Source organism: Euprymna scolopes, chromosome 42 (genome assembly GCF_053919585.1).
Source record: "Euprymna scolopes isolate OS-2025 chromosome 42, ASM5391958v1, whole genome shotgun sequence".
NCBI classification, from domain to species: domain Eukaryota; kingdom Metazoa; phylum Mollusca; class Cephalopoda; order Sepiida; family Sepiolidae; genus Euprymna; species Euprymna scolopes.
The window spans coordinates 66,496,982-66,521,244 of NC_136523.1; the positions used below are offsets into that span (position 1 = coordinate 66,496,982).

The 24,263-nt window shown below is 39.4% G+C and overlaps 1 protein-coding gene across 1 annotated transcript; it reads left to right on the forward strand.

Moving 5' to 3' along the window:
* Positions 1-3,239: 3,239 nt before the first annotated feature.
* On the forward strand, positions 3,240-11,458 carry LOC145267122 (uncharacterized). Its single transcript, XM_080123154.1, has one exon. The coding sequence runs from the start codon at positions 5,927-5,929 to the stop codon at positions 10,400-10,402; it is 4,476 nt and encodes a 1,491-aa protein (XP_079979280.1). The 5' UTR covers positions 3,240-5,926; the 3' UTR covers positions 10,403-11,458.
* The last annotated feature ends 12,805 nt before the right edge of the window (positions 11,459-24,263 follow it).

A 24,263-nucleotide genomic window follows, 5' to 3' on the forward strand; every position in this document is an offset into this window, starting at 1 on the left:
ATGGAGTAGTTTCTGGTGAAGCCTCTCGATACCATACTAGTGGGTAATTGTTACTGCTTTACCTTATCATGAGCTACAAAAAAAAATTTAAAAATCCTGTCTTTTTCTCTCTTACTTTCCCTCTTTTTCCTGCTCTAACCAAGTCTGTCGAACTATTCCACAAATCCCAAAACCTCAACATGAAATATCTCCAGAAAAAGAAAGGCAAATAAACCCAGAACCCCATCCTCCAACGTAGACCCCTACTACCATGTCTTCTTCTCAAACATCAGGAGTTTACGTTCCAACCTTCCAGAGATTGAAACCCAATTACATGAGACGAAACTCGACCTATTTTTCCTAAGTGAAACTGGCATAGGGTCGACCACTTCCCTAGATGAGTTCATAATTAAAGGTTACTCTAACTTAACATCTAAATCTGACCCCCGAGATCGCCATGGGCATGAAATATGTACCTACATAAAGATGGCTTTCCGTGTGGCAGGGATATCTCCAGAGAAGACCCTATTTTATCTTATATGTGCTTCCAGATTGCACTTGCTTACACCACCGCATTTATATTTGCCCTCTATCACCCCCACAACAGCAGAGTTACTATCTTTAAGAGTATATCTGAGAAAATCGACCACATCCTGTCTACTCATCCTTTGGCTAACATTCACATTTGTGGAATGGCTGACCCACTCGAACAAGACAGATGATGAGGGGAGGTTCTCTCATGATTTCGCTATTGCCTATGACCTCACCCAGATTGTTCACAACCCACCTGTGTGTTTGATACTACCGGTCAGTATGCAAGCCTTCTAGACCTTTTCCTCACAACTTCCCCTGAGCTATGTTCATGTTCCGTTCTATCTCCTCTGGGATCTTCCGCCCAGTTGGTTGTATCAGTTAAGATGAAAATGAAATGTAATACATGTTCAGAGGTACCTCTCCACCGTACTCTACGGCTGACTGAGATAGCTTCCATACATTTATATCTGATCTATCTCTGCATTCCATGTTTAAAAAAGATGTGTCCTCCATATTATCAGACCTGACTGAATGGCTAATTGTAGGCATAGAACGATTCATACCATCCAAAAAATTCCAACAAAAACCTAACAGCCAGCCATGGTTCTCCCCTGAATGTGCTGCTGCCATCGCGCACAGAAATTACTTTTTCCATAGCTACCAACGTAATAGATGCACTGAGACTAAAGCTGCTTTCAGGACTGCCAGCAACCACTGTAAAAGAGTAATAAAAACTGCAAAAGAGCTATATGCTCAGTCTGTTAAATCCAAAGTAGCTGAGCAGCGGCTTGGTTCCCACCAGTATTGGCAAATAGCAAACAGAATCCTGAACAGAAGCATGCATTCTATCCCAACCATCATCAATGGACCTGAGGTCATCTCGTCAGCATCAGACAAGGCCAAACTATTTGCCAAGAACTTTGTAGCTAATTATACTCTATGCGACAAAGGCCATCAACTCCCCATATTTCCTCCTATAGCAGACAACGCACTATGCAACATACAAATATCTGTGCGTGAGGTCGCCAAGCTAATCAAGAACCTTGATTCCAGTAAAGCAACTGGCCCGTACGGCATTCCAATTATAGTGCTGAAAAAGCTTCAACCAGAACTTGCCCCCATACTTACAAAACTGTTTAAGCGTTGCCTTAAGGAAAAGTACTTCCCTGGAAAACCTCATCAGTATGCTTTGTATTTAAGAATTCAGGTGATAAGTCATCTACCAATAAGTCTAATAAGTCTCCTGTGTGTCATGAGTAAGTTGCTGGAATTCATATTAAATAAAGAAGTAGTCAACCACCTCAGCAGAAATAACCTTCTTAGTGATATGCAATATGGTTTCCGTTCTGCTAGATCTACAGCAGATATGCTAACGGTTATATCTCATTATTAGTGAATCTCTCGACAAAGGCTTCCTTTCTAGGGCAATTGCTCGACATATCAAAGGCCTTTGATAAGGTATGGCATAAGGGCCTACTTCACAAGATTTCCAGCTACGGTATTACTGGAAATGTTTTCTCAATCATAAAATCATTTCTCTCTGATAGGCTCATAAGAGTAGTGGTTGATGGGCAGAAGTCAGAATCCCACAGTATTAATGCTGGAGTCCCTCAAGGGTCCATCCTGGGCCCAACTCTCTTCCTGATGTACATCAATGATCTCCCAAAACACATATTTAAATCATTTGTTGACATCTATGCTGATGACATGGCCATCTATGGCAACACATCAAAGGCCATAAATGACAAAGTTCTCTCTGATTCTCTCTCCTCTCATCTTGAGCATGTGGTACAGTGGGGGAAGAGGTGGCTGGTTACTTTTAATGCATCTAAAACCAAGCTCCTATCTTTACATCATGAGTGCTCTGATCCCCATCTGGCATCAATTGAAATGGATGGCTCTCGTATAGGGGAGGCTCCATATTTTGATAATCTTCTGAGATTGACCTTTACTCCTGATCTGAAATGGAACACGTACATCAAGTCTGTTGCCGGGGTCGCTGGGAAAGTGGTGGGATCCTTCTACCGCTCCAGAAGATATCTCACTACTGATGCATCTATATAAAAGCCAAGTACGTCCAAGGATGGAGTACTGCTGCCATATCTGGGCAGGAGCTGCTAAAAACAGCCTATCCTGCCTTGACAGAGTACAAAATAGACTAAGTGGCCTAGTGGGGAATGCCCTTTTCTCTTCCCTGCAGCCTCTCTCCCACAGAAGAGACGTTGTGAGCCTGTCGTTGTTTTATCGTCATTTCCATGGCAAGTGCTCGTCTGAGCTCCAATCTCTGGTCCTCCCCTTGCCAATCTTTTGCGAAAAACACCCGTCTAGCTGAAACCACTGTCAATAATTTTCCCCACTCTTTATCTGTGCCTAAATCAAAATGTAGATTCCATGAACAAAGCTTCTTTCTTAGAAGTGCACGCCTATGGAACTCTCTCCCGTTTGCCTGTTTTCTACCTGACTACAACTTGGATGTCTTCAAGTCCAACATAAACAAATTCCTGATAAACCGCCCCCTTTAATAAGATACTTGATCAAATCTCCATTGCTAACGATTACTACAATATTATCCCATTGCCTACTATACACGCAATAACCCTTATCCCCGAGTGGCTTCCGGGTCTTGATAAGTGGCGAACACCATGTAAAAAAAAAAAATTGCTGCACTTATTTTCTTTATTTTAGTTCAGGTATGCATTTACAAGAAAATATGTATTTCCCTGGTATTATTTTTGTAGGAACAAATTACCATTTCATTATTTTTCTTACTAAAATAAAATTTAATTTTTTCACGCGTATTTGATTGAAAATGAAACAAAATAAAAAATAAAAACATGTAACAATAAAACAGTAAATAAAATAACACAACAAATTAAATTAAAATTGATATGAAATATTTATGTAGGATGGAGTGCCGGTTGATGTCAGCTAGCACTCCAGAGCAGTAATTCCCATGCCAATCAACGTCAGGCTACTACTCCAGAGCCTGTCAACGTCTGGTTACTTATACCAGCCCACTGATGTCTATTTTGATGTTATTTTCGTGTTCTTTGTAATGATAGCGCTGCTCTTTCGTTTCAGTAACTTTTATATAGACTCTTTCGTTCCAGTTTTGTGATCTGACTTTTGTATGCACTCACGCATGCGTATAGCAATTACTCAATAAAGAGGGCACCATTATTCAGTTCCCTTCTTACCAACCAAACACACGTGTTCCAATCTTATTCTTACACATTCATGCACAACACAGCATGACATGGTGGCAAGCGCCCAAGCGGTATTATCATACAATACACAATCTTATGACGTCACAGACAATTGAAAAAAAAAGAAAGGTAAAACAGCGAGTAAAAAAACAACAAAAAAAAACGATTTTTTTAATCTCTCGCACGCTGAACGAATTTTTTTTCTAACTTCCCCCGACACACAAATTGTCTGTACCTTTTTTCTTCACATTTTCCTATCGTAATGGCCACAATTTCATTACAAGTCCCTAGTTTTGATTGGGGCTCGACATGTATCGCCAAATCATTCAAACTATTTCGACAACGAAAAAAACAAAGTGACAAAACACGAGGATAAAGTCCTTCTAATACTTCTCGCGACCAGCGAAGAAGGTTTACGTCGGTATAATAGTTGGTCGATGTTGGATGATGATCGCAAGGATCCACAAATAATATTTGCTGCATTTTTGGAGCAGCTAGAACCGGCAACAAATCACCGCATTGTAGACTGGAACTCGGAAAATACCAGCAGAGACCAAATGAAACAACAGACATCTTCATCAACAGATGTCGACTGTTGGCAAAGAAATGTGATTTCAGTGCCGACGAATTAAACGAACGCCTCATTGAGTTACTAATTGCCAGCACACCAATACCCGAACTGCAAAAGGAACTGTTAAACAAACCGAAGGGTTACAGAATCGAGGAAGCTATTAGATTAGCCCGTTCACACGAGGCTTCAGCAGTTTATGTCAACCAGCTCCACCAGTTACAGGAATCACTACAAATAGCCGCAATAAGCCGTGGTTGGTACACACCAGTGTAAAGGGATTGACAGAAAACACGGATAAGCCTGCAAAAATTTCGGACGCAGTCACCGTTTTGGCAAAGAACACTGCCCTGCCAAAAATGATATATGCCACACATGTGGCAAAACAGGTCACTGGGCTACAGTTTGCATTTCATGTAAGCACAAAACCAAGAGACAAAAAGGAAGGCCCTGGCATAACAGTGTTACAAATATGTGAAAAAAAAATATATAATTTGAGATAATAATTACTTTTAATATTGTAAAAAAAAAAAAAAGGTCGAGAGAGAAAATTCTGTTTTATCGCACTTTATATTGTCGTCTGCTCTCAGTGAATTTGTAAACATCCGGAAAAAGAAAGAGAGAGAGAGAGAACATACGAAAATACAGCGAGGGGACGCCTATAAACTGTAAAGAAAGAGAGAGGGGGAGAGAGAAGATATAAAACTAGAGAGAGGGAAAGCTGCAGGCATCCGCCTCGCGTGTTATTGAGCGAGTGACGGGAGAGAGAGATGCAGGTACATACAGTGAGAGAGGGGGCGCCAAAGAGAGAGAGAAAGGTATACCATTAGAGAGAGGGAAAGGAGCGGCGCAGGGTGGCGAGACAGTTACGATATAGCAGCCGAGGAGGAGGGTCAGGGAAGCGACATTGTTGGCGATGGTGACAACGTTTGTGGTGCTGACGACGGCGAAGAAATGAACGATATATTTTGACGACAGAGAAAACGAAAAAAAAAGGCGATAATGAGGAATGACGATATATCCAATGGACGAAGGAATGAAATTGTTTCAAAAGAAAGGAATGCGACAGAAATATTTAAAACCCGGCGCTGAGTGAGTCGATTGTTTATTTTTCTCTCTCTATATCTCTCTCTCTCATATATGAAAACAACAACAACAAAAACAAAAACACAAAAAGGATATCCTTCCATTTTGGAGTTAAAAGCAGACGACAGGGTGTGAACCGTTTATTTCTTTTGCGCGGAAATTCTCTCTCAAATCTATTTCAAGTTTGTTTGTTCATCCAGTTACACATTCTCTTTTACTTTCGTTACAATATATTTTTATATATGTAAATAAAATTGTGTTAATTTTTCCATTGGCCTCGGTATTGTTATTTGGATGTGTTTTTCCTGTCTTGTGTTTATAAATGTCTTTCGAGAAAATGGATATATCCCTCCTGTACCTAAAAACCCGGGAAAACTAATTTCTTTTAAATAATTTTTTTTATATTTTGTGTTACGACTTTTACCCCTAGACATTCCGGGTCGTAACATAAATGGGGCTCTCGTCCGGGATTATCCTTCTCCAAAGACACTAGACAGTGGACACATTTAAATAACAAGAGGTGTTTAAAAAAAAAAAAAAAAAAAGAAGAAAGATGGCACTGGTTCAAGCATTCCTAGAATCACCGTCATTTGAAGAACTGTGCAAGATGAAAAAAGATGACATATTATCGATAGCGAGAGAGTATGAGTTAGACTACAGACCAGGTATGCGGAAAGCCAAACTAATTGAGATAGTGACGAAACATTTGGTCGATAATGACCTAGTGGACGAGTCCGTGTTGCGGATTTTGACAGAGAGCAGACCTGAACCCCGTCAGGAAAGAAGGGAAGAATTTGACATCCCCAGAAATATCCGGCTCGTGCCGACGTTCCACAAAGAAAATGTGGACGGGTATTTCCTACATTTTGAGAAGATAGCTTTGAGCGCTAAATGGCCCAGGGATGCATGGCCGATGCTGCTACAGACGGCGCTGAAAGGAAACGCACAGGAAGTATATACCTCCCTATCTTTAGCAGATTGCACCGACTACGACCGCCTGAAACGTGCCATCCTCCATAATTACGAGTTAGTGCCTGAGGCATATCGGCAACGATTTCGGTCATGCCAAAAGGAAGAAGACCAGATGTACGTCGAATTCTTCCATCAGAAAGAAACTCATTTCAATAGGTGGACCTCGGCTAAAGATGCCACCTTTAATTACAAAAAACTCCGTCAAATGATCTTGATGGAGGAGTTCAAGAGCTGCCTCCCTAGTGAACTAAAATTATTCCTGGACGAGAGGCGGATCGACACAACGTACAAAATGGCGATCCTTGCCGACGAGTACGCCCTGACGCATGCATGCGAGGGAAATAAACCCCTAAAATTATCCGAGACCCGCTCGAACTCCCAGAAAACAAGTAGCGTTACCCACAGCTTAGGGCATAGTCCAGACAGTAAGATATATCGACCCCCTGACATCAGAAACAGATCCCCAAACAACTCGATCCGACCACCCACCTATCAAATGACAAAGACACATAGGCCTATAATGTGCTATTATTGCAGGAAGGTTGGACATATTGCAATGAACTGCCCCACAAGGGAAAATGTGAACTCGATGAAAAGACCACTTGGTAAACCGCAAGGCTTTATCACCACCTACCAACCCCCTGCAGAGAACGACGGCGATAAAATCAGGGAGGAGTTCCAACCATTTGTGTCGGATGGTCTGATATATCCGATAACTGACAACACGAATTGGCGGAAAGTAAAAATCCTTCGCGACACTGGAGCAACCCAATCGCTGGTTTTAAAACAGAGTATGCCATGCGAGTCACAGACGGCGACAGGAGAATCCGTCATAATTCGCGGAATTGGGGGAAGGTATATTAATGTACCGACCCACCGAATCTCTCTTGATTCGAACATAGTACGTGATCTGGTGGAAGTAGGCGTAGTCAATAGCCTACCCATGAAGGGTATCTCGATGTTACTCAGGAATGATCTAGCCGGCGAAAGAGTTGTTCCCCACCCGAGAGTGATGGTGGAGCCAAACACTTCAGAAAACACTGAGATGATAGAGGAACAACACCCCGGCATCTTCCCAGCGTGTGCAGTAACCCGTGCCCAGTCCGCAAAAAGAACAGCAGAGGAAAGGTTAGAGGCAAAAGATCAGTCCAGGGAAGATGAGGAAATCGACCTATCGAAATCAGTCATGAATCTTGAGGGGAAGCTCAACTCGCCACCCACAGATCCAAATAATACCCATACTAATGAAACCTCCCTACAAGTTCCCGCTTCGCGGCAACTAATCATACAAGAACAGTGGAAGGATGATGGGATTTCCCCCCTCTTCGAAGAAGCACTGCCCAAAGAAGAACTGAAAAAAATACCCTCTGGATATTTTATAAAAAATGGTGTACTGATGAGGAAATGGAGGCCCCCGCAATCCCCAGCTCACGAAGACTGGGCGGTGATATACCAACTAGTGTTACCAAAGGCACGTAGGGCCGAAGTGTTGGAAAGAGCACACGAAACCCCCTTGGGAGGCCACTTAGGCGTCCGTAAAACCTATGATAGGATCATCAAACACTTTTACTGGCCTGGAATCTGCAAAGATGTATCCAACTTTTGCCGAACTTGCCACACCTGCCAGATGGCAGGCAAGCCGAATCAGAAGATACCAATCGCCCCCCTACATCCTATACCTGCTTTTGAAGAACCATTTTGCCGCGTTTTAATCAACTGCGTGGGTCCACTTTCTAAGACCAAACGAGGAAATCAGTATATATTCACTATCCTCTGTGCATCTACCAGATTTCCAGAAGCAGTCCCGCTCAGGAACATATCTGCTGAGAAAATCACAAGGGTTCTTCTCAACTTCTTCTCCATGGTCGGACTACCGAGGGTAATACAGTCTGATCAAGCATCGAATTTCATGTCCAGGATGTTTCGACAGTCCATGAGTGTGCTGGACGTACAAACCGTAAAGTCAAGCGCATACCATCCCCAGTCCCAAAGTGCCCTAGAGAGATTTCACTCTACACTGAAAACCATGATCCGGACCTATTGCCTTAGTCACCAGAAAGATTGGGATGAGGGTATTCCCTTTTTGATGTTTGCAGCGCGAGACGCCACACAGGAGTCTCTAGGATTCAGCCCGTTTGAACTAATATTTGGCCACTCAGTACGTGGACCCCTAGCATTGTTAAAAGAAAAATGGCTGCAGGAAGGAGTCACCTGTGAACCCATACTGGAGTATGTATCAAGGTTCAGAAACCGACTATATGAAACCAGCCGACTGGCACGTGAAAGATTACGAACAGCTCAAGTCAGAATGAAACAACATTATGACCGAAATACTACCCCCAGGACTTTCAAAGTCGGAGACAATGTGCTTGTTTTGTTACCATTATCTGGTCATCCACTTAAGGCTCGGTTCCACGGCCCCTACACCATTGCTCGGAAGGTCAGTGAACTAAACTATATAATAAATACTCCTGATCGTAGAAAGGCGACACAAATGTACCATATCAATATGCTCAAACCGTATTTTGAAAGGGATAAAATAAACCTTATTGTAGTCACAACTCCATCCGCTTCCATAAAAGGACCCGAGGAGGACAGTGAAAGGATCCCGGGGAAAGACAACCACCCTCCGAGGCGATCAAACTCAGAGATATTAGCCAATCTTACACCTGTACTATCTCATTTAACAAATAGCGAAAGAAACGATATGACCGTCCTCATTCGGAGCTATAGCGATCTCTTTCCCGACGTTCCTAAACAAACGAACATCGTGCAACATGATGTGGAAATCGAAAAGGTCACCCCCATTAAGCAGCACCCATATCGTGTAAGCCCACATAAAGCAGAAATAATTAGACAAGAAGTCAGATACATGCTCGAGCATGGCATCATTGAACCTAGCCAGAGCAGCTGGTCATCTCCTTATGTGTTAGTTGGAAAACCAGACGGATCCGTTCGCTTTTGCACAGATTACCGCAAAGTGAACGCTATCACAAAGTCAGACTCTCACCCCATACCCAGGATGGATGACTGCATCGACAAAATTGGCAAGGCCACATACATTTCTAAGCTAGACCTACTCAAAGGATATTGGTGTGTACCCTTGACTGAGCGTGCTAAAGAGATATCGGCTTTCGTTACACCCCATGGTTTGTACCAATATAGAGTCATGCCCTTCGGGATGAAGAACTCCCAAGCCACCTTTCAGAGAATGATGAATTCATGTTTGCGAGATCTATCCAGTGTTGAAATCTATATCGACGACATCGTCATATATAATGAGAGCTGGGCTGAACACATAACGTCCTTGAGAGCCATATTGGATAGACTTCGGCGGGCAAACCTCACGGTTCATTTAGCTAAAAGCGACTTTGGCAAGGCTGAAGTTATATACCTAGGACATACAGTCGGCTACGGGAAGGTATCCCCGGTTGAGGCAAAAATTCAAGGCATTGTAGATTACCCTGCCCCTGCTAATTTGAAGAGTCTGAGGCGATTCCTCGGCATGGCCGGATATTACAGGAAATTCTGTCAAAACTTTTCTGACATAGCGTTACCACTCACCCAGATGCTGTCCAAGAAGGTGAAATTCTCCTGGACCCCAACTTGTCAAAAAGCATTTGAGCAAATCAAATCTTTACTATGTTCTCAACCTGTTTTGAAAGCCCCTGACTTCTCACAGCCATTCCCTTTAGCCATCGATACCAGTGATTCTGGTCTTGGTTCCGTATTACTCCAGACAGATTCAGCCGGTATTGAACATCCAGTTAGTTACTTTTCCAGGAAGTTTAATGCGTATCAAAAGGGATATTCGACTGTTGAAAAGGAGACGTTAGTCCTCGTCCTCAGCTTAAGGCATTTCGACGTGTATGTTTCTTCCTCGTGTACGCAAATACTCGTTTATATTGACCGCAACCCCCTTACTTTCTTATACAAGATGAAGAATCAAAATCGACGATTATTAAACTGGAGTTTGATTCTACAAGAATATAACTTGAAAATCCAGCATATCAGAGGAGTGAACAACGTTTGTGCTGATGATCTATCCCGTGTATAATATGGATAACCTAGAACATTTCTTGTATGTTTCTTTTAGAAGATCGTAAGATAATTCCAAGAGACTTCAATATCACACGAAAACGTGTGGGACTGGACAAAATAAGTATGAAAAAAAAAAAAAAAATCTTTGGAAAAGATTTTCTTTTTTTCTAATATGGGGGGGGTGTTACAAATATGTGAAAAAAAAAAATAAAATTTGAGGCAATAATTACTTTTAATATTGTAAAAAAAAGAAAAAAAAAAGGTCGAGAGAGAAAATTCTGTTTTATCGCACTTTATATTGTCGTCTGCTCTCAGTGAATTTGTAAACATCCGGAAAAAGAAAGAGAGAGAGAGAGAGAGAACATACGAAAATACAGCGAGGGGACGCCTATAAACTGTAAAGAAAGAGAGAGGGGGAGAGAGAAGATATAAAACTAGAGAGAGGGAAAGCTGCAGGCATCCGCCTCGCGTGTTATTGAGCGAGTGACGGGAGAGAGATGCAGGTACATACAGTGAGAGAGGGGGCGCCAAAGAGAGAGAGAAAGGTATACAATTAGAGAGAGGGAAAGGAGCGGCACAGGGTGGCGAGACAGTTACGATATAGCAGCCGAGGAGGAGGGTCAGGGAAGCGACATTGTTGGCAATGGTGACGGCGTTTGTGGTGCTGACGACGGCGAAGAAATGAACGATATATTTTGACGACAGAGAAAACGAAAAAAGGCGATAATGAGGAATGACGATATATCCAATGGACGAAGGAATGAAATTGTTTCAAAAGAAAGGAATGCGACAGAAATATTTAAAACCCGGCGCTGAGTGAGTCGATTGTTTATTTTTCTCTCTATATATCTCTCTCTCATATATGAAAACAACTACAAAAACAAAAACACAAAAAGGATATCCTTCCATTTTGGAGTTAAAAGCAGACGACAGGGTGTGAACTGTTTATTTCTTTTACGCGGAAATTCTCTCAAATCTATTTCAAGTTTGTTTGTTCATCCAGTTACACATTCTCTTTTACTTTCGTTACAATATATTTTTATATATGTAAATAAAATTGTGTTAATTTTTCCATTGGCCTCGGTATTGTTATTTGGATGTGTTTTTCCTGTCTTGTGTTTATAAATGTCTTTCGAGAAAATGGATATATCCCTCCCGTACCTAAAAACCCGGGAAAACTAATTTCTTTTAGATAATTTTTTTTATATTTTGTGTTACGACTTTTACCCCTAGACATTCCGGGGCGTAACAACAGTCATAACCAACAACGGGAGTTTGGCAAGAAAATAAACAGCATCACCAAACACGATGACCAAGCCATGACTGACATAGGCACGGCAATGGAGAACCATCACAACTAACAGTGGAAAGTCAGCAAACATGAAAGATCCTCGAAAGGAGGCATTTGTTGATCTAAGCATCAAGCTAAAGGACCACCCAGGCACTCATACCTTCAACCTGAAAGTAGATACAGGGGCACAAGCAAATACATTGCCTATCTGCATATTCCACAACATGTGCCCTAACAGTATAGACGAAGCTGGAAACCCAATACCCGGATCACTCACCTCAACACAATGTGTGTTAACAGCCTACAACAATACCAGGATAAACTGCTATGGCACCACAACTTTTAGGTGCAAGGATAAAACTCCCCATGGCTGGATACCCAATTCTATGTGGTTGATGTACCAGGAGCAGCCATATTGGGCATGCCAACATCAGTGGTTCTTAGGGTAGTGATAATGAACTGTGCCATCTCAGCCCAACACCAACCCATCAATAGTCTAGCTGACCTAATGCATCTATACCCTGAGAGATTTGACTGTATTGGTGAATTTCGGAACACTCACAAGCTTGTTATCAACCCCAATGTACCATGCCACATAAACCCACCGAGAAGGACACCTATAGCCATGCGCGGAAAAATCAAATCGGAACTTGACAAGATGGAATCAAAAGGAGTCATTCGCCACATCAACGAACCTACAAACTGGGTAAGCTCTCACTTATGTCACCAAACGTGACAACACAATTAGGGTTTACTTAGACCCACGAGCGCTAAACAAAGCTCTCATACGGCCATACCACCAAATTCCAACTGTCGAGGAGCTCAACCACCGATTTGCAGGAACAAAATTCTTAAAGTTGGACGCTAAATCTGGGTACTGGTCTATAAAGCTCGACACCATTTGGAAGGTATTGTTTTGAACGACTGCCATTCGGTTTGTGTGTCAGTCAGGACATCTACCAACTCGAGATGGAGAGAATACTTGAGAAATGCACTGGTGCTTGTGGTATAGCTGACGATATCACCATATATGGGTCGACAGAGCAGGAACATGATGAAAACCTAAGACATTTCATGGAGGTCGCTACTGAAGAAGGCCTTACCTTGAACTCGGAGAAGTGCAAGATCAAATGCCATGAAATATCCTTTTTTGGAAACCTGTACACACACACTGGACTAAAACCAGACCCGGCGAAGGTATGTGACCTACAGAAAATGCGTGAACCGCATAACAAGATGGAACTAAAACAATTCTTGGGTATGATGACATACCTGTCTCGTTTTGTCAAGGACTTCAGTTCCAAGACAGCAGTGTTGTGTGACCTGTTATGCAAGGACTCCGCTTTCCAGTGGGAATCACACCATCAGGAAGCTTTCAAAAAGATAAAAAGTGAAGTATCTGAAACGTCCATGCTCCACTATTTTGACCCTAAAAAACCGATATACATGCACTGTGATGCGAGTTTACATGGAATTGGTGCGGCTCTGCTACAACCAGATGAGGAGGGCAATCTATCGCCTGTCACATATACTAGCAAAAGCCTCGCACAGACAGAACAGAGATACGCATGTATCGAACGTGAGCTACTGGCTATTGTATTTGGCACACAGAGGTTCCACACATACCTCTATGGCCACCATTTCCAAGTCGTCACTGACCACAAACCCCTCACTATGATCATCGACAAACCGTGCACCTCAGCTCTGGCACGTCTGCAAAGAATGCTAATAAAACTCCAAGGATACAACTTCAGGCTCACATATAACAAGGGATCTGACAACATCTTGGCTGATGGATTATCACGCCTACCACCACCTTGTAATGCGGACCCTATCGAACTTGATGTCTGGGTTGATACAGTTCGTTTTTCCACTAATTACATCGAACAGCTAAGACAGTGTACAACAGCGAATCCCCTGCTTAACCAGCTGAGAGAGACCATCATCACGGGATGGCCAGAGACAATCAAGCAGCTGCCCACTGACATTAGAGTGTTCTGGGGCCTAAGAGATCAGCTCTCAATTGATGATGGTCTTATCCTCAAAGGACAACAAATCGTCATCCCCCAGACACTTCAAAAAGACATATTAGAACAACTACATGCTGCTCATTTAGACAAGAGAAAACAAAACTCCTTGCCAAGGGCACTGTTCATTGGGTAAACATAAACAAAGACATTGAACAGTTCACAAAGTCATGCAGTATCTGTCAACAGCATCAGCCCTCCCAAATGCAAGAGCCGCTAATGCAACATGACATCCCAACAAAGCCATGGGACATAGTTGGCACAGACCTGTTTGATCTCCACAGAAGTCAATGGTTGATCAAGTATCCTATAGTCAAACGCCTACCTGATCATTCACCAAGCAGTGTCATAGTGAACATCACACGCCAAATCTTCTCAGAGTTTGGCATACCATCCAAGATAGTCAGCGATAACAGACCACACTTTTCAAGTCATCTCTACCGTGAATTCGCCAAAGAATGGGGCTTCCATCATGAGACCACGTTATCTCGAAGATCACAGGGAATGGCTTCATAGAACGTCGGACTATCAAGAATATTCTCAAGAAAGCCAAACAGCCGGGAACAACTCCTGAGATCGCACTGCTGCACCACCCCAATTTCAAGTGTCATACCAAGCCCTGCACTCATGGGTAGACGAATCCAATCTTCACTGATCACCAAAATCAGAAACGATAACCATGATCAAGATCAGATATACAGCGCATTCCAACAACGCCAGCAGAAGAGGTATTTTGACCGACATGCACTTAAGGAGGATCTACCACCCCGATACCATGGTCAACGGGTAAGGGTACAGAATCCTGTGTCTGGAAGCTGGGACCCAGCGACTGTAGTACTCCAGGTAGATGGTCACTGCTCCTATCTCCTGGAGAATGTCAATGGGCATGTGCTGCAAAGAAACTGACAACACATAAGAAGTATTCCAGTGACGCCTATCCCACAAATGTCGCAAGACCTCCCCAACACAGCTCCACAAAAATGTGCGATGTCTGTGGATCCACTTATGTGTGCATCGCCAAACATATCAAATCACACTCAAAAACGTACCCGTAGTAGTCAAAAATGAATTTACGATGAGCAAACACTCATAACCTCCCAGCAAGCATCTCATGGGGCAGAATAATCCCCTGCTTCGCTGTAGCTGTTCAGGCAGTCTACTCTGAACAGCGTTTCCATTTTCTTTGTTTTGTTTTACATATCTAAGTCATCTTTGTTTTCAGAGAAAGGGAGATGTAATGATAGAGCTGTTCTTTCGTTTCAGTAACTTTTATATAGACTCTTTCGTTCCGGTTTCATGATCTAACTTTTGTATGCACTCACGCATGTGCATGGCAATTACTCAATAAAGCGGGCGCCATTATTCAGTTCCCTTCTTACCAACCAAACACACGTGTTCCAATCTCATTCTTACACATCCATGCACAACAGCATGACATTCTTAACATGGTGGGGGTGGGGGGGTATTCCGAAAGGCATTTTCTTATTTATTAATATTTCCATGTTAAGAACGGCTTTCGGAATAAACACCCTTTTCAGATTGGGCAACATTAACCGAAATAGTAATTCGTTCTTACTAAAATAATTACAGAAGAAATACATCTTTTCTCGTAAATGCATACCTGAACTAAAAAAATAAAAATAAGTACAACAAAAATAAATAATTTTCGTTTCATTTTGTTTTCGAGTTTCTAGTTTAGTGTTTTAGTTTGATGGACGCAGACGTGTTTTTTTAGCGGTGATTTAGCCTGGGTATTCCGACAGTCAAATTTACCAAAAAGCAATGTTCGATTTAGAATACTGTAGATGAAAGTTAAAGTGTGTTTTTGCTGCAAAAGTTATGTTACAATTCAAAAAGTTTAAAACATTTTCTTAATTATAATCGATGTTGATTTATTTTGCATGTTTTTATTATAAATGAGTAGCAGGACTTGTTAATCGGCGTTGCCCGGTGGTAGCATGCCCCCCCCCGCATAAAATTAAAGTACGGCTGTTGTATTGTTGCCCAACCTCCCACCTCCTCATGTTAAGAACGGCTTTCAGAATAGACACCCCCAACTTCCTTATGTTAAGAATGGCTTTCGAAATGGACACTCCCAACCTCCCTATGTTTAGAATATATATTATAGAATTTAGAAGATGCTTTCGGAATAGACTCCCCATTTTATGAATGGGAGTAGTGTTGTCAAAAAATTTGCCTTAAATGTAACTTTGATAATCGCTGTCAGGATTCTCACGTGCAAATACTATTAGCGAACAACAAAATTTGGTGGTTGCAGTGATGGTCGGTTCATGCGTACTAATCTGTTGGGCAGGGTATGGTTCAGGATATGGTATTGTTGTTGGCAAGACTGGAGTTAAAGTGGCAAAATACTCTCGAACCCCTTATCACTTAAAGGGAACTAAATTCCAGTAGTTGCCTGTACGTTACTATATAAACATGTAAACGGTATTTCAGAAAGTGATAGTTTTAAATAAGCAGGAAAAGACAATATAAAAAGAACGTTTTCTTTAAATAATAAACAATTATTATTCATTTTAAACAATATATACAGAATTTTGTTTATATTATAAACAATATAAATAGAACACTTTATAATTTGAAACAACGTAAACATTTTATAATTTTAAGTGTTAAACAACAGAAACAGAATTTTTTTTTCATCAAAAATTAGAGTTCATATAAAAACGTTGTTTTAATTTGAATAAAATAAAATACGCATCAAAGGCGCTTGAAAGCCAAATCACAACGTAATAGGAGAAAAATAAGCAAATATTCTTTGCCATGTTGTAAAGTTTATTCTCGCATTGTCTACATACAGTTTAAACCTTTCAAAATATAATCGCTAGATACAAGATCTCTTTCTCAAACTTTACAACATGGCAAGGAAGAAGAAAAGAAACAAAACAACACACTGAAGATGGAGTATACCTCTGAAATATATTTGTGATAAATTTCAAACAAGTTAAATATTTGTTTATTTTCCTTATATTACGTTGTGATTTGGCTTTCAAGCGCACTTGATGCGTATTTTATTTTATAGAATTTTTTTTATAATTTTGAAAGAAATATTGTTCAGAGACATTTTTCAATATATATACCTAGAAGAAAATTAAATTGGGGAAATTAGGCAAAAACAATTTATTTTGTTTTGTGTTTAAAAATAAAAGCAAAACCTTTATATTAGTAATAAGTGTTTAAAGTACACAGAAACATTTTTCAATATATATACCTAAAAGAAAATACAATTGGGGAAATTAGACAAAAGTAATTTATTTTGGTTTGTGACCTAGTTGCATTCAAATATAAAAACGAAACATGTAATAATAGTTATTACCTGTACGAGCCATAAGAAAAAAAATTAAGCAAACCCTAAAAAAAATGTAAATAGCAGCGAGTACCCGTGCGAGCGCAAAAAAAAACAATGGCCGCAGTAGGCAGGCCCGAACGTGTAGTGCTAAGAGGAAAATGAGTTGAAAAAGAGGAAATGCTTTAGTCAACTGGCCTACAGCATTCTTACGATGTTACGGGCCTTCGAAATAACACCTTTAAAATGTACATATCTCAAGGCGTGAATAACTTTGCAAAAATGTCAGCGCGTAAACTGACCCTTCTTTGCAAAGAACGGCCCAGTTGATCGTGAAAGAAAATGATACACATTTTAGTAGATTTGCCATATAGTTGTACAAATATCCTCAAACCATTTAATCACTATATGGGACTCGTTCGGTCGACACCAGTAACTCGCTTAATGTAAACAGAAGTTTATCTACTGTAAAATTAAACCAAAATTTTATTTTTATTGTTCAATGTTTTTAAATTTAAATTATAAAATAAAACACATCTAATCATTTTAAAACTTCATCCTGTGTTATTTCTGTATTTATTTGTTAAACAACGCAGTTAATTTTAATAAAAAATGTTCATCACATGATTACTGTTTACATTAAGCGAGATACCCGTGTCAACTGAACGAGTTCTTTTTTAGTGATTACATGAGTCGAGTAAACGGCAAATCTGCCCCGATTTTGTCAGTGCTTGGTGTGTGCGTCATAAGCTGATTAATCTATATAAGGAACAAGCTTTTAAAAAATTAAAGGTTTTAGACAGTTTAAAGGCTTCCCAATCACAGAAAATAATCGCATAATCTTTTCTTTTTTTTTTAGTTTTTTATTTAGCATATAAAGAAAGAATTTTGAGAAAGAAAAGGTTTGTCTGGAAGAAGAAATCAAACGTTTTAGACAGTTTAAAGGCTTCCAAATCACAGAAAATCCAGGTCTTGACTGCAATAATCGTGTAATCGGATGTTTTAATTTTTTATTTAGTGTATAAAGAAAGAATTTTAGATGATCGTACTTAAAAAAGCTTTCTGCTTTTAAAAAACGAAGAAATAATGGCTATCAGCATGTGACGATGTGTCAGCAAACAGAATGTACGGTGTATGTAAACACAAAAGATGTAGCACGGTAGCATAGATGAATAAGAAAGTCAACATGTCAGTACATTTAATGTAAAAATAAAAGCAATCTTGGCTTCTGAACATGTCTCGTTGTGTTAATATGTTTGTATTGGGGATATTTTATTTAAAACAATTGCCTCTTGTATAGTGGGAAGCTATGTTTATAAATCTCTGGAGTGGTCGTTTTTGTAGGAGGATTTACATTCTGGAATAAACGAATAGTCAATTCTCAACCAATGAGATTTGGTGGAATGTGAGAAGGGAGAAATCATCATTTTTGGAATCGGGAAATGAAAAGATTATGTTATGTATATAAGTATTTGATCCAGATAATAAGAGTGCAATCCCATATCTGTCAAAAATGCAGAAAACCTCCCGACTGGGGGCGGTGGGAGTACTTTTTATTTAGAGGGAAAAGTAGCAAGTACTTCAACTATAGATGGCTACGACTGTGATGATGTTGCTCCTCGGATGTAATGTAAGATTTTACTATAATGAATGTGTGTAAAATGATGTTCAAAAGTTACATAATGTAGTGGTTTATAGTCTAGACATAATAAATTTGTATATGGCATCTGTTTGAGCAAACTTAGTGTACTTTGGTCCAGAGGGGAATTTCTGCAATCAAAATATTATATAAAAAGATGAATTAATTAAATAATTAAATTAATTAAACTTTTTCTTGTATAGAAAATCTTTAAATAGTTTTTGTCAGTGGTAGATTGTAAAACATCAACTAACGGATTACAACATCCAGCAATTTGATTGGTCCACAGTTGAGCAATTTTAGCTCACAGCTTCCAATTCTCCTCACACGCAAAAATAATCTGCTACTGCTACAGGCACTAAAATATAACTGATTTGCAAACAATAATGTCCTTTTAAGAATTTCCTTTTTATTCAAAATCTATTAAAAAGTAAAACTGAGTTTTGTTATTTTTATAAAATTTGTAGAAATATATAAATAAATAAAATAGAAATGTGTTGAAAATAGCACAAATAAGGGGAAAGGCATATCAAAAAGATTGACAAAGATTATCCATACCAAATACTTTATTTTTATTGATAATGAAGAGTTCGTTAAGAATGAAAGTCCAAAGAAAATTTTGACAAAAAATCTTTTGATTGGTTGGCCCAAAAACTTGATTTGTCTTTGTCCGATCAAGAGTCGATACACAAAACAACCTTCACTTCCGCTTGCAACAAACTGTAATACAAAAAAAAAAAAAAAAGGCTAAGGTATACAAGACATTCGTTCTATAAAATCTTTCAGATTTTAAAAAAGTAAAGATTCCGCTGTACAGTACAATCTACAAACATGAGTATTTTCTCACTATGACATTTTCTAATAGTATTTAATTGCTTCCCATGAAAACAATATGTAACAGAAGGATGTTTTTAATGGAGGGGGGCAACTCTCTAAATAGGTGGACTCTAGCGTAGGCAAAAATAAAAATTGCCTTAGCATGGAAGGGCTTCTCCTACATTGACCAAGAACAAATCAACATAAGTGTAGCATCAGAACAGATACTACACACAGATCTCAACCCAAAGGCCAGTTTTTTTTCAATAAACGAACGTTAATTTATTACTTATTCGTTTTTATGTTATCTTATTAGATGATTAGTTTCATTTTACTATTACAATGAATATTTTTTATGCATAGTTTCTACATTCTGCATGATTGTGAAGAATTTAAGATGAAAACGTCCTAGTAAACGGAAAGATCTCCCCTCCTTTCTCTCTCTTTCCCTATATATATCTATAATATGAAGCTGAACGTGTGTGTGTGTGTGTGCTTGTGGTACGAATAGGCTCTTATATGGTTGACTATTTTAAAAAACTGATTACATATAATGATAGAAGATGTATCGAGGATCAGGAATGGGTATGTTTGATCTGGCAGAACGGTGGTTCATAAAAATTGTGGGGTCTGCGTTCGCGCCTGGCCCCCAAAGTATGGAAATAAAAAACGAAAATAAAAAACGTTTACAAGGGTTTTTGATATAGATGTACATAAGAATAAGTATGTTTCAACTTAAATATGGATGGTGTAATAAAATTGTGGGGTCTGCGTTCGTCCTTGTACTCCATGGAAATATGGCACAAACTTTAACAAAGACTTTTCATACCTATTTGCGTAAGTATACTTTGATAATTATGTTTCAGTTTGAAGAAATATGGTAAAATAAAATTGTTGGGTGTTCATTCGCGCCTGATCTCCATAGACTGTAAATATGTCACAAACTTTAATAAGGTTTTTTAATAGGGGTGAGTGTCCACAATAACACCTTAACTTTAATCTTAATTCACGTTAGCTTTTATTTATTTTTTTTAGTTGAATCATATTGTGTCGAATAAATTCACATTCTTATTAAAGTGAAAGCCAAAAAAAAGTTGGAACTTTGGACAATTCTCAACACAAATTTCGCATAACTCTGTTTTTTTCCTTCTCCACTTGCACGTTGCACTCTTTCGAAAATAGATAAATAATAAAAAATAAGAACGTTACTTGTTATCATATCAAAAGAGGGAAAAAATCCTGCTCGCGTGATTATATGTCTTTTTAAAAACATTTACATAACTTTTTTATTTTTATTTATATATCTGTTTAAGCTTTTTTTTTTCAGTGTACTAGAAAGAATTTAGTTGATTACAGCCCTTTCTGCGTGTTCTTTACATTACAATAATACAGCCCTGAATCCGATGGCGCAATACTACACTGTTCAATACTGTAAAACTGAAACGAAGCTGTTCTGCTTGAAAAGGATGCCATTTTCTTCTTATTCATATTTATATCGATTCTTTGCTTTAAAAAACTAAAGTAATTACGTTTTTACTTTTTTAATATCCTATTTTGCTGTTTCGGATTATTTTACTAAAGTAAGTAAAGCTTCATTATTTTTCAAAACGGTTTTTGTTTCTTTGTTTTTCGATATTTCGTTGATATTATTTAGTAAGAGTGTTTAGCAGAAAAACCAACAAACGACTACCCGAAAAAATAAATATACAAGAAATAAATGTTATCATAGTCAATAAAAGTTCAGTTCATGTTTTTTTTGTGTTGAAATAGTTTTTAATGCTCTTTACTTGAAATAATTTCAGTGAACCGAAATTAAAACGAAATTTGAGGCGATAACTACTTAAATGAATTTTTATGTAAACTACACATGCCATAATCGAATATTCCTCAAGCACAAAATAACTGAAAACATTAAACTATGTTTATAAATATTCCTTACGTTGACGGAACTCTCTTTAATTGTTAACACAGAATGCACAGGTGCCCCTCCTTCAAATTGAAAACGGGGCTCTCCATTTCAAAGCCGCTGCCATTTTGATTTTTTTTAAACCGGTTCGTAAATTAAAAAAAAAATATGTATTTTTTTACAAACTACTTAAAAATACAAACCAATGAACTTTCTACCATAAAAGTAACTTTTATTGACTATGGTAACATTTATTTCTTGCATATTTATATTATTATATATATATATATATATATATATATATATATATAACATTTTCTCTTTGTAAGGAAACATCATTTTGTTGGTCACTCTTGGCTACGAATGGAAACAAAGTTGATGTAAAAAAATATATTTTCGCGAAAATTATCTTTACTTTCATCATATTTTGCTTAGGGTAAAATTTTTGAGTATCAAAACCTATCTATTTACAACCCCCTCCTTTTCATAACCTATCATACTTTCATCAATCACAGTCCATTTTCTGTAGGCTGTTTTTGAACCCAGTCAACGACGGATACTTCTGCTAGTAATATATATATATATATATATATATATATATATATATATATAATCACCAAAACCTCTGACCTTGATGGAGGGGAGACTAAAAGTTGCTGCTATGGCTTTCAATGATCTGAAATAACTGCTAGGAGAGACTTTCTTCTAAATATTTCTCATATGTTATATCTCCCCATCTTTTAAAAATAGGGTACAATTATGAAAATCTCCAGTATTAAATATACTGTGAAATTTACTTTATGCATGAAAAAAAGAGGAAAAATATTTGGAATCAAGTCTCGCCTTGCTGTTATTTCAGATCATTTGAAACTATAGCAGCAAAGGTTAGTCTCCCCTCCATCGAAGCCAGAGGTTTTGGGGAAATAGATATTTTGTAATTCATATGCAAAACTAGGAAAACAAATGAAAAAATTTATGGCTGTAAAAAAGTGCCAGAAATAGTCTCTGGATGTGTTATCTTAATGTAGTACCATAAGGGCAAATATCACATAGCCAACTACACAGTTTATGTCATTATCTTTTCACTGAGCCTTCACTTTATTATTCACTGAGCCTTCACTTGTTATATTCTGAGATTTGGAACTTACAAAATTGCCCAAAAAGGAGGTGATATATATATATATATATATATATATATGTGTGTGTGTGTGTAGCAGAATTAGCAGTAACCAAAATGAGAAATAGAGCTTACCTCGGATACGTCTGTTTTGGGTTGAGCAAAAGAGAGAGTTCCAAGATGGCGTCCATGGGCTTTTATTAGCGTTTACCCAATGTGATTATCGTTGAATCATGTCTGCTCTCGCGCGATTATGCAAATATATCGTTCCCGGCCGCTATAAAAGCAGGACACTGGAAAGGAGAAGGGGTGTTCTGCAGATTGTGTGTAGGTGATTCTGGCAAGTAGATTGTGCTTGTTACGACCCACGTGTCTGCGAGAAGCGAGTTTTTGTTTCGTCTGTCTTTAGTTGTACTTTGTTTTTTGTTTTGCTTACTACATTTTTGTTTCAAGCTATTTCGGGCCGATTATGGCGAAGGTGCGGATAAGCAGCGATATTATCAAGCCGTTCTCTGGCGAGGGAGACGTTGTAGCGTGGCTGAAAAAAGTGAGACTTGTCGCACAACTTCAGCAGGTGGATGATGTAGCGAGTCTGCTACCTTTATATCTGGAAGGTTATGCACTGGCCCTCTACATGGAAATGGAGGAGGACGATCAAAGAGAAATAGACCGGATTGAGCCCCGATTAAAGGAGGCATTTACCGACGACGCGTTTGCAGTATACAGAAAAATAACTATGGTTAGATAGGCTAGCGAACGTGTGGATGTTTACGCCAACAAAATCAGGCAGTTGGTTGGATTGGCTGGATTCACAGGAGATGGCTTAGAGAGACTCACAAAATTGACTTTGGTCACTGGGTTCCCTGACGCTATCTCAATTGCTCTTCAACAGGTGCTGAACATCAAAGTCCTGACCATGGGGGAACTAATGTTGAGAGCAAGAATTTTGATGACGACTGGGGAACACAATCAGGATGTGGTTGCGGCCACACGCTCACTCAACAACCACAGGGCCCAGAATATTCCTGTTAGTGTGACCTGTTTCAAGTGCAATACGAAAGGCCACTTTGCAAAGGACTGTCGAAAACGTGGAACACGGTGTTACCGTTGCAGTGAGAGTGGACACTGGGCTCGGAATTGCTCGGGAAACGAGCACGGGGAGGACGCATAAGCGCCAGTCTCCTTCCCCACCAAGATGCGAGCACGACGCTCCCAGTGATAAGCATCCAGGTTGACGGGACGCGATGTTTGGCGCTTATTGATACAGGATTCTCTAGGACTATTTTACATGCAGACCGGTGCTGCGGTGTTGGAGCAGTCTCTGTCTCCACTGACGAAGGTGTGTCTGCCAAAATCGATGTGTTGGTGGTGCGTGGCAAACCGCTGGGGTTTGACTTACTTCTAGGGATCGACGCCATAAAAGCTCTGGGCGGTGTCGTTGTCAACCCTACAGGATCAGTGCGGCTGGGTGACAGGAAAAATATTAAATGCACAGCCATTTCTATTAATGAACCAGATTTCACCGCCACCTTTGATTATCAAAACCGAATGTGGACCACATCGTGGAAGTGGTCTGAGGACCACCCCCCTGAAAGACTACACAATCGAGTGTCAGAATATCCAGTGCCGGCGGAAATCCGTGAAGAATACACGCAGGAGCTCCGCACATGGATAGATAATGGTTGGCTTGTGCCGTACCTAGAGGATAAATTGGGACCTCCCAAAGGCCTAATTCCCCTTATGGCTGTGATGCAGCAGAACAAAGCCAAAGTGC